Here is a 14,157-nt window from a genome sequence, read left to right on the forward strand (position 1 = left end):
TGGGTTGCCATGCCCTCCTCTAGGGGATCTTCCCAACCCAGGGATTGAACCTGTGTCTCTTACGTCTCCTGTACTGGCAGGTGGGTTATTTACCACTAGCGCCACCTGGGGAGCCCTCAGTGATGTGTACACGTTTTTAAATAGATATAATCAGAATGAGCAAACCACTTGTTGGTTTGGTTTTTTTCCCTCCTCCATTGCTTCCTAACATTACTACAAGTGGATGTGTCAAAATTCACTTTATCATTTTTTATCTTGGTTATTTGCCCCCTTTTATAGAAATGGATAGCATTAGCACAGGGAACCTAATGTCTTTTTCCTTCTTTCTTTGTTCCAGTTGATTTAATTCTTTAGGACTAATTCCCTTGAATGGAAATGCAAAACGAAAAGACAAGGATATTTTATGACCTTTGAAACAGCTGTCTCTACCACGAATGTGCCAGTTACACAAAAATCATGCCACCGATTTATCTTTGTTTGAAATTTTTACAAAATTATTAAAGTATCTCCAATCACATTAGCTGCTCTTGACTTCTCTAAGACTGGCTGGTACAATGCGATTCCACTTACCCGTCCTTGATCTTATTCGTCCTCTCCACATTGTCAATGTCCATCCGGATCTTGTACTTGACATGATGCGGTAACTCGACACTGCCGGGAGCAATTCCAGTGAACACTACCCCAGCCCAGAATTTGCGCTCATCCAAGAGCTCCATGGACTTGTTGATGAGCAGAACCTCTGTCGCTACTGGTTCTAGCTTGTTCAGGTTGACACACTGAAGGAAGAACAGCCATCATGAGAATGCTGACAGCCAGGAAAACAAGCCGTGGCCACGGCAGCATCTACGCTAAGAGAGAAGTGCTAACTGCATGTCTTTTTTAATCTTCATCCTCTCACATCATTCTCCAATATTCAATTGAAAATGGATTATTTGGGTTTTCCCCTTAGCAATTTAAGAGAAATGTTGAATGTATTTTAGAGATAAGTTACTCATACTGATTTTTGTGGAGGGAAAGGGACTTAAACAATGATCAGGCCTCATTTTCTTCTGCTTTCTTCGTAATTTTGAGTCATAACAACGAATCAAACAGACCAAAAGAACTTTCATTTGTCTCTACTAAGTCACATCATTTTTAGGCCTCAAATTTTTTAAATGTAATCAGTCCTATTAGATTTTATGTAAGTTTCATAAGTAATGCTTTTTTAAGGGAATGCTTTGTTGCCATTAGGTAGTTGGATACCAAAACATAGGAAAAACTAGAAGACAATGGATAGAGATATTCTTGAGTCAGACAGAATAAAGTTAGAAGTTAGGTCTGTGTCTGTCTCATTCATTCAACTAACAATTTTTTGAGTGCTTTTTCATACACCACCTGTATTTTTAAGTGTCTTTTCATACACAACATGTATTAGGTTGGAGGGATGCTACTGTAAATAAGACTATACAAAATTTCTAAACTTTATTCCAGTCTGAATCATGTTGCATCATCTCAGAGAAAGAAGCCAAAGCCTTTTCTAAATGGTCCATGGAACAGTTCCTCACCTCCATGAAACGAGAGATGGTCTGGATTGCCTGGTTGGTCTCATTGAAGGCTTCTCTCCAGGTGTACACAGAGCCGTTGGTGGACTGCACATCCTCTGGGTGCTTGGCCAGAAATGCCACGATATCTTTGGCCGTCCAGTCTGAGCCTTCCAGTCGCTGTTCCCAAAAGTCATCATTGCCTCTGCTGTCCAACAGTGTCTGCCATTCCAATGACAAAGTACAACTAAGTCTTGATGAGCACTATATGATTTACAAAACCCTTTCACATACATTGTCATTTTTATATCTTTATAAAAACTGTGAGGTAGGTAACAGTGTTTCCATTTTATAGGTGAGACCACTGAGGCTGAAAAAAATAACTTTTTACCAAGGATGAATCATACACTAATAGGCATGGAGTTGACCAGTCAATATCAGTCCAGTCTGAATCTAGTTTCCAGTATAGCTTAACAGTAAACGCTATTAACTACAATAACAACAATAATCATACTTATACTCTATACAATTACTGTTGGGTTAAACACTTCACCTCATACAACATTATAAGGAAGGTACGTCTAACAGTTTCCATTTCACAGATGAGAAAACAGGTTCATAGAAGTTAAGTCCCTAACCACAAGGTCACACAGTTAATAAGTAACAAAGTCAGGATATGGGCTCTCAGATTCTATTGCACCTTCCCCCTGCATTATATCATCTTCTTCTTTTGAGACCCAGGCTGATAACTCCTCATAAAGACCTTAATTTCTAGACTGAATTAAGACAAACCTATTTAGCTTAGGGAAAGAATGCTGCTGTTAAACCAAGTGAAACCTGATCTTTCCCAATTACAGGATGCATGGGTCATGATGAAAAGGAGGCCTATCTTCCATTTCTTTTTCCTTAGCTGGCTGGCTCTCCCCATGGGTCAACATGGAAGAGCAGGAAAATCAATCAGGCACTCAACCAGCAGGTGCAGAGGACCGGGGCAGAGGCCTGCAAAGATATGCTGCCAGAAAAATGGGTCTGTTTCAACCTCAGCTCATGGAAAAGAGAATCAGCCACAACTCCTGTCATACCTTCAAGAAGGCAGATGAAACTTTGACTCTACTGAAATGGAATCTCTGAAGGCCAAACTCTGCTATTCTTAAAATCAGTCTCATTTCTACTAACATTATAAGCTTTTCCCCATGTGGCTTCATATTTATTATCTTAATGGGAGCATAATAGTTTTTATAGGGTATATAAACTATAATTTCATTAACTATTCCCATACTGCAAAACATTTAGTCCATTTCTAATTTTTCACAAAAAACAATTATTATAGCAATAACATTCTGTTTCATAGGGTGACTTCTTTCTTTAAAATTATTTCTGTATGGGATACTTCCCTGAGGGTGTGTGGAATGGAAGTACATGGGATAACACAATTTTTATGGTTCTTACAATTTTCATTCCAAATTGCTTTCCTATAGGGAATAACAAATTAGATTGTCATCAGTTAGGATATGTATTTTTATTAACATAATAGATACAAAATTGTATCTCACAAAGGTGCACAGGGGGATGGGTTAGCGATTCCAAAATGATTTTATTTGAGACTTGAACTGAACAAATAAAACCTGAGTGAAGACATGCGGTATTTGAGGTGAGGTCTGCCCTGCCCGGTGCGGCTTCTGAGCAACACAGCCAAGGAGAGCAGTAAGGCCTGAGAGATGTGCCCAGTGGGATCACTGACTACATGATTCTAGGGTATGAAGATCACCCTCAGGAGCAGTGTCCATGGAGAAAGCAGAGGCTGAAGGTGAAGGAAACAAATAGCAGCTCAGAAAGAACAACTGAGTATCAATGGGTTCCATGACCCAACAAAGAAGTGCCTCCAGATCTGTGGGTGCCTCTGGACAGAACAGGTGCAGACAGAGCCAGACACAGCAGAAGATACGAGCTATCACAGAGTGGAGGGGTGGTTGCCGGGGGGCTGGGGAAACACGGGGGTCAAAGGGCATGACGTTCCCATTATTAGATCCGAGGATCTAACGTATAGCATGGTGACCACAGTTTGTGATACCATCCTGTATACTTGACACTTGTTAAGAGGTAACTAGGTGAAGGAAGGGACGTGTTACTTAGCTCCAATGCTGTGATCATTTCACAGTGCAAACATACATCAAAACACCAAGTTGTATATGTTAAATACATACACTTTTAATTTGTCAGTTGTACCTCAATAAAGTTGAAAAAAAGAAAGAGCTACCCCAACAGAACCAGAAGTCTCAGGCACTGCCTCATGTACCAGATGTGAAGCTGCAGGGGGTACACAGGACTGAGATGCCCAAGCTTGTGCAGTGAAATAAACACTCCTTAGTAGAGAAAAGAAAGCAGGTGGAGGAAGCTCCTTCGACTTCCACCCACAGGCTGATGAGTCCCTAACTGGTGTCTCCAGCCTAACCAACCAGTTACACTCCAAGCCCTAGTATCCACTGACTTGTTGGACATCCCTACCATCCATCAGCTAGACATTAAGAATCATCCCAAAACTTCCCTCTCTTTCACCCCTCCACAACCAATCAGTCACCAGGCTTTACCCCACCAGGGTAGCCTCTGCCCTGGTCTCTGCCTTCCATCTTTCCTCTCTTCAACCCACCTGTCAAACCAGAGTAATGTATACATTGCCAAAAACCTTTCCATGGGTTTGGTAATGGTGTGTCAGAGCTTAAAGTCAAGTCCTTGGCTTGACACCCAAGGCCCTCTCAACCACACACCACGCCTTTCTCCCCAGCCACAGCTCCATTTCCTATTGCACATCCTGGGTTCTCCAGCAGGATCCCCAATGAATGCCATGGCCATGTTGACAAGGGCCTCATCCCACAAGAACTGACAGCCTGTGACCTGCTGGAGCATCCAAGTCAAACTCCCTATTTAAAAGCAGGGGAAGCATCTATCTGCCTACAAACTAAAATTCATGGAGTTCCTTCAACATGGCCCCTCATCACCCTCTGAGACTCAGAAGGAGAGAAGTCCAACAAGTAGGAATGTAGATCCCAAGGAGATGACCAAGACGCCTGAGACCACACCAAGATCTATAACACTGTTTGTGGCTGAACCACATGAATCCCTTTTGGAGGAGAGACTGGAGCTCAACAGAGACCATCCTTGATGGGTATAAGTTGTTGCTGTTATTATTAGACAGGAATTATTCACTCGATCCATACAAATTATTGTTCATGCTTCCCTGACTAAAGTCCCTTGGTTTTTAAAGGCTCCCAATTTAAGAATTAAATTGCAGGACCAGTGCAACAAAGATGACTCAGCTTTCCCATCACTGGAAGGCCCCCCAGGGTATGGTCCCTCCTAGGGCATCTCGGGAGGGTCCTCAGCCTGTGAGAGTACCTCTCTGGGTAGATATACCACCTGTAACACCCAGCTGCCCTTCTGATCAATGATGTGTCAAGACAAGAAACCTGGCAAAATCCATTCATGCTTAATAGCAGCAGGAACAAAAGGAAGAGGCCTCTCTCACCATGGAGACAGGAAATAGTCTAATGATTTTCTGACTCAGCCCAAGGCAGGATGATGTGATTAAATGGCACTCAGGCTCAAGCAAAGGAGACATTTCTTTCTTGCTCAGACTCCTCTGCTTCTGAATCCAATTGTCTTCAGAGCACTTATCCCTTTTCAAGTAGTTCTGAAGCACTAAGTGAAATTCTCCTCCACATAGTAACAGCAGCTCCTCACTCACACAGCGCCTTGGGGAGCAAGTATCTGTGATGAGTCTGCAGAACAGGCTTTTCCTCGCACACCTCTGTCCAAGACCTACCAGGACACAGTAGGGCTGAGTAAGGTGCTGTGGCTCTACAGCCAGAAAATAATTAAGGTCTTGTAATCACCAAACTCTTCCTCCAAATATCAGTCCTAAGTTTCTTGGAACTCTGATTTTGACTATCAGATGCCTTGATGCTAATGTGCATGAGATGGTGTAATCTGTGCACCATCACCTGCACCTCTGCCAAGTGACAGCCCTGGGGCTTGAGCTGTGCTCAGTCCCTCTGTACTGGGTTCAATGTAAATAACTCTCCTCTCAGTCACTTCTTGGGAAGTAAAGAGCATCAAGCAGGCACACAATAATCAGAGGGACACTCACCCGGACAAGGTCCATTTCTGAGCTGCTCTCCATAAAGGTCCAGATCTTGGGGCTGAGCTCTTGCCACATGCCTTCTAGATCATGAAACACAGCCAGTTCCTGGAAGGTCTTATTCACCTGGAGTCAACCAGGAAGCCAGGAGCAGCAAAAAATAAAAGAGGGGCAGAGACATGAGAAACTCAGCTACTCCCCGAAAAGACACTCCATCATAGAAGCCCTTTTCCTGCCCTTCCCATCCCCAAGAAGTGCCTGCCTGCAGCAGGGATTCAAACACCCAAGACTGGAGAGCTGGTCCTCAACAGTCAGCTGGGGCCTAGGTCAGACTGGAGGTCCTCATTCTTGGAAATCCCAGAAAAGTATACTCAATACACTCCATCTGAAGCCACCTTTATATTTTTGTTCTTAATTCTACGAAGCGTTTGTTGAGGGCTCCTTGGGCCCAGGTGGCTTACCTCAGTCATAAGCCGCCTTGTGACTGGAGTGTCAGGTGTATACAGGATCTTTCCAACAAGCAGGGGCTTGAGAGCTTTCCATATGATGCGAGAAAGAGGACTGGACTCCAGATTCTTCATCAAATCATTGCAATAAGGAGCTGTGAAAAGGATGAAAGGCAAATATTTGTATACATGGTCATATATTTGTAGAAACTAACAAAAGCTTTAGAACCAGCTAGTCAGTCATAGGTTTAAATCTCAGCTCTGCCACTTAATGGTTATGTAACAACTTCAGATTTGTGCCTCAGTTGACTCCTCTGTAAAATTAAAGTTAATGACATCTACTTAGGAGAGACGTGGAGAGGATTAACTGAGATGATACCTAGTACAATGCTGGATAAATAATCAAAGTTTATTATAACACTGATGATGTCACAACTGAGACAATATAGAAAAATACTTTTTACTATGCACAAGCCTAGAGTTGCAACTCTAGATGACTTAACGCCAGCCTGCAACACTTTGTTTCCACTGGAAACAGAGGGTTGAATTTCAGACTTTAGTTTTCAAGCAGAAATAAAAAATCTCCCTTCAATTACTAAGTCTCATAACAAGTACCTGTAATAAATGTAATGAATATCCCAAAGTGAAAAATACATAGTCATAATAGATAATAAGGTTTGATTATCCAGAAAGATTCCCAAATTTTTAAAAAATTTCACTGTGGGTTCTTTTAGATTCCAAGTATCCTCTACATGCTGCAAAGACAATATTTAAAAACAAAAACAAAAAAGAGGACTTGCTCACAGTTGTAGCTGTTGTGAAAATGAAGGTTCCCTCAGGTTGACTTACAAAGAGAGGGAGCAGAGGGGATGGCATTTCAGAACGCCCTTCCCTTCAGGCTCACAAAGCAACCTGCCACGGCTGGAGTGCTTCACTCCAGAGAAGAATAAAAGGTTCTTATGTTACAGTAATGCACTAAAATCCACCTCACTCAGTGTCTGAAAGACACACCTGCGGTTAGAAATGGAGAAAGGCTCACTTGCATCATGTTTTCAAGGAAAACAATGCCATTGTCTACAGCTGTAACACCGGCTCCTCGCTGCCACAGGCACAGGACACACATCACCACAAAACTGCCCAAGCGTGGGGAGCAGATAGGGTGTAACAAGGTTCTCTAATGACACCTTGTAGCTAAGAACCGAAAACAAACAGCAGATCAAATGCCTGAGTCTGATGGCACATACGCCACCATGAACAGGTATTCTGGAGGTCATGTGTTTATGGACAAAAAGCATAGAGCCAGGCAGACCAGGTTTCATCTGGGTTCTTGTGAATTAACAACAGTGTGACTTTGACCAAGTTACTGAACCTCTCCAAGCCTACAAAATGTGGGGCTATAAAACCTTCCTTGCAAGGAATTCCCTGACAGAGGTCAAGGTTCCATCCCTGGTTAGGGAACTAAGATCCCACAAGCTGTGGTCCCGCATAGTCAAAAAAGAAAAAAAAAAAAAAAAAAACCTTCCTTGCAGGGTTACCATAAGGGTTAAATGAGTTAACTTTAAAAAAAAAAAAAATGCAAAGGACATAGGAAATGTTCCCTAAATGCTATCTTTCATTATTGTTGTTATTGTTAAGTTTTTATTATAAAGCATATCTCAAGGAGAGCAGGGGGGAAAGGGAAGGGAGATGGGGAGAACGAGAAGAACCTTGAGCACTCTGGGAACCACCTTCAGACATACCCCAGAAAACTGGAGAGAGTGACGTTCAATCATTCATTCACTTGATAAAAACACTGTATGCCTGGGACGTGCCAAGTCCCCTTTCACACAAGTGGGGATAGTTCGCTGATTAGGAGAAGATTCCCTCTTCTAGGAGGTGTGTCTGGATGGCAAATAGACATGCAGACAAGTACCCACTGCTGCTATGTAGGACGAGGGTGAGCAGGAGAGAGGGGGCCCACAGGGCTGAGTCTGGGACGGAGGTGGTGCCAGGGCCTGGCTGCGTAGACACTCACATGTAGAGTTGTCATAGACGGTGCCAGCGTCGTCCTCCGTGCCGTTGCCTCCGAAGAGGGCCTTGTAGTTGTTGTCCTCGTACCAGTTCAGGGACTTGATCTTCAGGCCCCCGCCCTCGGGATGGCCGCAGATGATGCGGGACACGGCCTGGTAGATCTGGGTGGAGGAGCTGGAGCTGTTCACATTGGTCAGAAACATCACCTCCTGCCGCATGTCACTCCAGCTCCTCATGCTGAACAGCTGTGGGAGGGAGCAGGCGGAAGAGGAAAGGAAAGAGGGGGGAAGGTTGAAGACACAGAAGACAAAGAAACAGGTTAGTTCCTTCACCTCTATAAAGCCTTATCCCAGAACATAACTTGTCTGACATCGCCTCTCGGAAGCCTGGTGATGGGACCGCCGGAGCCATGCTACCCCTCTGTGGTAGAGGTACTGGTGTCATCTGAGAGACTGTTTGAGATCCAGATTCTGGTCTATCTAGAGTTCAAATCCACTTTGTCACCAGGTGCCCAGGTGATTCCCATACACATTAAAGACTGAAGTACAGCCTAGAAGTTGGTGGAGCCCCCGGTGATGGGCTTTATCTCATTCAGATTATCATCGAGTTTATAGAAAAGGATGCTTTCCCTGAAGAATTATGTGTTCACATGTGTACATCAGGAACCGCTCACATCCTCGGTCATGGCCTCATTTCTAAAACACCTCAAACTCCAGTGTGGAAACTGAGGTACCCTCTGCCCCTTGGCAGAAAAGGCACTGTGTGTGAAATCCCCACCCTCGTCTCAGCTAAGTGCCAGGCACTGGGAAGGAGCACACGATGAGAGCTCGACTTTGAATCTCAGCCACGTCCTCACCGGCTCACAACCTTCGGAAAGTCACTTTTCTGAGGGCCCCACTTCTCATCAAGACGATGAAGCTAAAATGGAGCGTGGCAACAACATCACACAATATCCACTCTCCAAGAGGGCCCTGCACAGAACAGCCGCTGCCTGGAAGATGCAGAGGCTCCAGGCAGCCGGGGGCTGAGTCTGGGACTTACATGTGATCAGCTCTTTGTCTCACACACAAATGCACTCCAGCACCCTGTGGACTTCCTGGCCCAGTGGCTCTTATGACTAACTATTCACAGAGCACTTTGTATTTCCACACATTTCACGATGAATCATTAATATACCCTTCCATTACTTGCCCTGTCACTGCGTGTCCAGGCTGAGGTGTGGCAAGCAGAGGGGAGGGGTTGCGGGACGCCACTCTTGCTCTGGAGGCAGTCTAGGCTGACTCCACGACCCGGTTTTCTGTCTCACAGAGCCCGCTGATCCCTGTGAGTGAGAAGGTCCTGGGTGCCACAGACCCTGCCTTTGCTTTCAGCCTGCAAAGGGGAACCAGGTGCTCCGGGGGTGGTCAGAGGTCACAAAGATTCTTCCCTCTAGAGAGGTAGGCTTTGACACCCAGAAAACACAATTAGGTGGCCAGATTTTCCTGACTTTATCTTCTGAGGTATACAGACAGGGAGGGGGATAGGCAGTCAGGCCATCTTTCCTTTTGCTGGGGGGGTGCAACAGCCCTAGAGATTTTTGAAGGACAGCACAAAAGCCACTCACTTGTCTTTCTCGCCACCACCATCCTGCCATCCCCCAATCAAAAGGACAAATCTCTTCCAACATAAAGTCAGCACATCTTTGATAGAAGCACTGTAAGCAACTGAGTTCTTCCAAATTCTTGGCTCTTCCCAGAACCTGCCTTAGGGGCAGACTCCTACTTGTTCTAACTTCAGCTCCTGCCCCACACCTCCCCATGAAGTGCCTCCCACCACAGGGAAGGCAGCCGCTCAGGCTCCAACCCACAGACGGTGGCATCTGATCATCATCTACAGAGTGAATGAACCACTGAGGCTTTCTCAATCCTTGGCTTTCTCCTGCCCTTGCCCCATCACAGTCTCTTCTCAGCCTAACACTGGAATCGTAAACAACTCTCATCCTCTCAGCCACACCAGACACCCCTGATCCAGACCCTCCACTGGCTTCCCATCTTACTCAGTGTAAATCCAGCCTTTCCAGGGCTGCACGGCACTCACCTCCTGCTCTAACCTAATCTCTGACTCCCCTCTCACTTGCTCTCTTTGTTCAGGCCACACCGGCCTCCTCCCTGGTCTTTACATCTCTTGATCATGCCCTACGTCAGTATATTTGGATCTACGGTTCCTCCTGCTTGCAGTATCATTTCCTCCATGTTCAGATGGCACCTGACTAGACAGGACTTCATGAATCACCCTCCCCTTTAAAATACCACCTCAACCCCTCCACCCCTCTTACCCAGCTTCGTTTTCCTTCACTGCAGGCATCCCTGCTATCCCATTATACACAGAAGGGTTTATTTCTATCTCCTGCCCCACTGCAGTCCCATAGCAACAGAGAAGTTAGTGTGCTCACTGCTGAGTCCCTAGCACCCAGCTGTGCCAGGGTCCTAGCGGGTGTGGACAGATAACCAAACACTGCTCCCTGCCCTGCTTCCCCAGGCTCACCTTCCAGAAGTGAAGCTCATGCCCACTTTTATCCCTCTGGCTCTGAAAGTCCCCATTCCCTCACAACTGCCGGCCCTGTTAGTCCAGTTTCTTTCTCTGAATAGTCTCCTTCCAACTCTATTCCAGTTACCATGAGGGTTCAGACAAAAAAGTGCTAAAGCTGTAAGAATGTGGGCTTTAGAGGCCAACCACCCTGGGTTCAAATCCCAGTCTTGCCAGTTAACCTACTAGGTGACTGTGGGCAAACAGTCTAGATTTTCTGAGCCTCGGTGTCACCTGTGCAATAGGCGTAGGAGGCCTCATCACATTTGTCATGTGGATCACACGGGGAAACCGGGGAAGCTACAGGAAACATGGCAGCTTACCCCCCTGTTCCTTTCAAGGCTTGTGGTTTAGTCAAAACAACCAACTTTCTTTCCAAACACTGAGCAGATCAACAAGTGCACTTATGTATTTATCTTCTCCCATTTGTCCCAGAGAAACTCATTAGATAATGAGTCACTGGTGGCAAAAGTGACTTGACTTTGTGTTCCATTGAGAGGAGTGGGTGGCCCTTGCTGCCCAGGGCCAGGGAGTAAGCAGGACACAAGGAAGCAGCTGCCAAGAAAAATGTATATTGTTCAGCTGGAGAGTTTCTACCATGTGAGCAACAGAACATCACATGCTTTCAATTATTTTTTAACCCTAGACAAAAGGCAGGCCAGTGATGTAAGAGGAAACAACTATAACCAGACTGTGAGTTTAGAGGCAGCTTCAAATGTTAGATCCCTGTTCTGCCTTTTCTAGGGCTGGCAGAGAGCACAGGGCAAGTCACTGTCAGCTAACGGGACTCAAGAGAGATGGCAATGGACTTGCAGGGCAGTTTCTGTTTCTCATTCTGCCTCCTGGAAGAACCCCAGGAGACCCAACTTCTCCACCTACAGAGAGGTTACCAGCGTTCATAACCAGAGTAACAGATGGCACCCTGGAAGAGGGCTTCTCCTCCTGAAAGGAACCTGAAAGCCAGTCCTCTTCAGTCAGACACACAGCAGCAGGATTGACAAAAAAAAGGATCGAAAGTGACACGCTAGGTAACATGTTGACAGAGCTGAACCTTGGTGTTTTCTGTACTTCCCAAACATTCTGCTTTCTCCTTTGTGAACATGCACTACTTCATTCTTGCTGTTGTTGTTCAGTCGCTAAGTCATGTCCACCTCTTTGCAACCCCATGAACTCCAGCAGGCCAGGCTTTTCTGTCCATCACTATCTCCCTGAGTTTGCTCAAACTCATGTCCATTGAGTCAGTGATGCCATCCAACCATCTCATCCTCTGTCGCCCCCTTCTCCTGCTACCCTCAATCTTTCCCAGCATCAGGGTCTTTTCCAATGAGCCAGCTCTTTACATTAGGTAGCCAAAGTATTCTAAGTATTTATTCTTAGAAGACATAAAGTGAGCTTTGATATTTGAGAGAAACCATAAAAACACCAAAAAATGAGTTAAAGAAACACTTCATAATAAGGCTGGACCAAGTCTGAGAAAACTTTGCCACAAATTACTCCCAGTGTTTTATACATAAGGCCTGTGTGGTTTCTGACCATCACTCCCTGGCTCAGCTCTCTACACCACGGGCTCCAGAGCATTGGTTCCTCTTTTCCAGTCTACTCTGAAACAAGGCTGGGTGTCAGAAAGGCAAGCACACGCTGACTGGGAGGCAGAGAAGTGCTTAACTGCTAATTTTGTAAGTCAGGCCCTCTGATCTTATGACAAAGGTGATTCTGTTAAGTAGGAAGTTAGGTAATTCTAATACACTTGTAAACATGTGGACCCGAAAGCAAACTCAACATTTATCAGGAGACTCTATTCCCAAAGTTGAACTCAGGGGCCAGAAGTTCACAAGGCAAAGATCCAAATTAGGGGTACCAGCTTCTCCCCTTCAGTTAGTAAACAAACGTTCTGGTAAAAAGACTGTCCAGCTTTATTACCGAAGAAGAAATAAGGAGAAGTTGCTGTAAGACAAACACAGTATGTGGAGGACGTGGAGGAATCATCTCCTCTACTAATGAGTCATTAACTCAGGACCAAGAGTAACAATTGGAGAAAGTCCTAGACATCGGGCCTTTAGCTACTAGCTAACTGACCCTGAGACATCCATGAGTCTTGGTTTCTTCATCTTTAAAGTAAGGAGATCAAACCAAGTAATTTTAAGGTCACAGATGCTTCTAAAGTTGATTTTACATTTTTTATGAAATTCATATCAAGTGGACTCTCTGAATCAAATTCAGGGTGTAAAAAAGTCATAATGGATGGTCTGCACCCTCAGACTGAAAAGATATGACTTACCTCTTGGGCCAGATTCCCAAGACTATCCAACAAAGCTTTTGTGGCTTCACCCAGCTCCTCGGTCGGGAAGAGAGATGTAGAGTTTAGTTTTGTCTGCAACGAGAAATAAATAACTGTTTCTAAATTCAACGTAAACCTGAAATCTCTATTTAAAAATAAATAAGTTGATTAAAACTATTCACAATCTTCGATTTGAAACACAAGAAACCCACTCTTAACCAAAATAAGACACTAAAATTATTCTAACTGTATGTTTGTAGGTTATTCATCTCAGATAAGAATTACTAATTTTTTGATGAATGCTTTTAAATGGTGTAGGAATTTGTATTTCAAACTAGTTGATTACATAATAGATAAAAATGTCTGATGTGCATGTGCCCAGTGTAAAGCTGACCATAAATTCCCAACTCTGTCTATGGTTTTGCTAGAAAGACAACATGGAAATGGCCTTGAGAAACAAGTTTGTGATGGTTCACAGGAAAGGAAGAAAGGATAATATTTAAAACTGCCAAAAGCATGGGAAGAAGGAATTCTCTTTTATTCTACTCGTCAGCACTGTCTCTAACACTGTAAATTTACTTACTTCTAAATATATGAAAACTCATTTTAATATATTAAAATGTATTGTTTTCATATATATTAAAATTAATTTAAAATAATTTTCAAATATCTGCTTCATATTTAGTTTGAGTCAAATCACTATATTTACTCATTGACATACTGCTATTATATGCCACTTAGCTGCATAGCCAATATAAGAAAATAATTAATTTAAGCCCAAGGTAAGATAGGTTAGGACAGAAAGTCTAAGCTAGAGAAGAAAAAGAAAAATGATGCACAGACTCTGAGGCCAGAATTGGTTTTGAAGTTTTCAGGCTTCCAAAGAAAAAAAGTGCAGGGTCAGTTTCATCATTCTTGTTTGTCCAATAGGAAAAAAAAAAAGAAAAATCTCAGGGAAAAGCCCATCCTTCTTTGGCAATTCTATAAGCATCATTTTGCTCAATATCAGATCCTTGGATATCCAGAGAAAACTGAATTATTTTAATACTTGTCTCTTATCTCAGAGATTGCTGTGAAATCCTATGGCAGACGACACAGAAGACGGCTGAAAGTATGAATAGATGGAGTTCATCATTAGCTCTGGGAAACAGCAGATGCAGAAGACTAAGTATCATGATCATCATAATATCCTAGCATAACCCC

General features: G+C 44.0%; 1 protein-coding gene across 3 annotated transcripts in view; it reads right to left on the reverse strand.

Moving 5' to 3' along the window:
• Positions 1-14,157, reverse strand: part of ABCA1 (ATP binding cassette subfamily A member 1) — a 137,593-nt gene that overhangs the window by 48,940 nt on the left and 74,496 nt on the right. For all 3 annotated transcript variants that reach the window (XM_019966667.2, XM_019966669.2, XM_019966668.2), the window contains exons 8-13: positions 12,955-13,047; positions 8,116-8,356; positions 6,117-6,256; positions 5,665-5,781; positions 1,545-1,742; positions 571-776 (exon numbers count right to left, since the gene is read on the reverse strand). In XM_019966667.2, the coding sequence (XP_019822226.2) occupies positions 571-776; positions 1,545-1,742; positions 5,665-5,781; positions 6,117-6,256; positions 8,116-8,356; positions 12,955-13,047 (995 nt within the window). The remainder of the gene's footprint in view (positions 1-570; positions 777-1,544; positions 1,743-5,664; positions 5,782-6,116; positions 6,257-8,115; positions 8,357-12,954; positions 13,048-14,157) is intronic.

The sequence above is a fragment of the Bos indicus genome, chromosome 8 (genome assembly GCF_029378745.1).
Source record: "Bos indicus isolate NIAB-ARS_2022 breed Sahiwal x Tharparkar chromosome 8, NIAB-ARS_B.indTharparkar_mat_pri_1.0, whole genome shotgun sequence".
NCBI lineage: Eukaryota > Metazoa > Chordata > Mammalia > Artiodactyla > Bovidae > Bos > Bos indicus.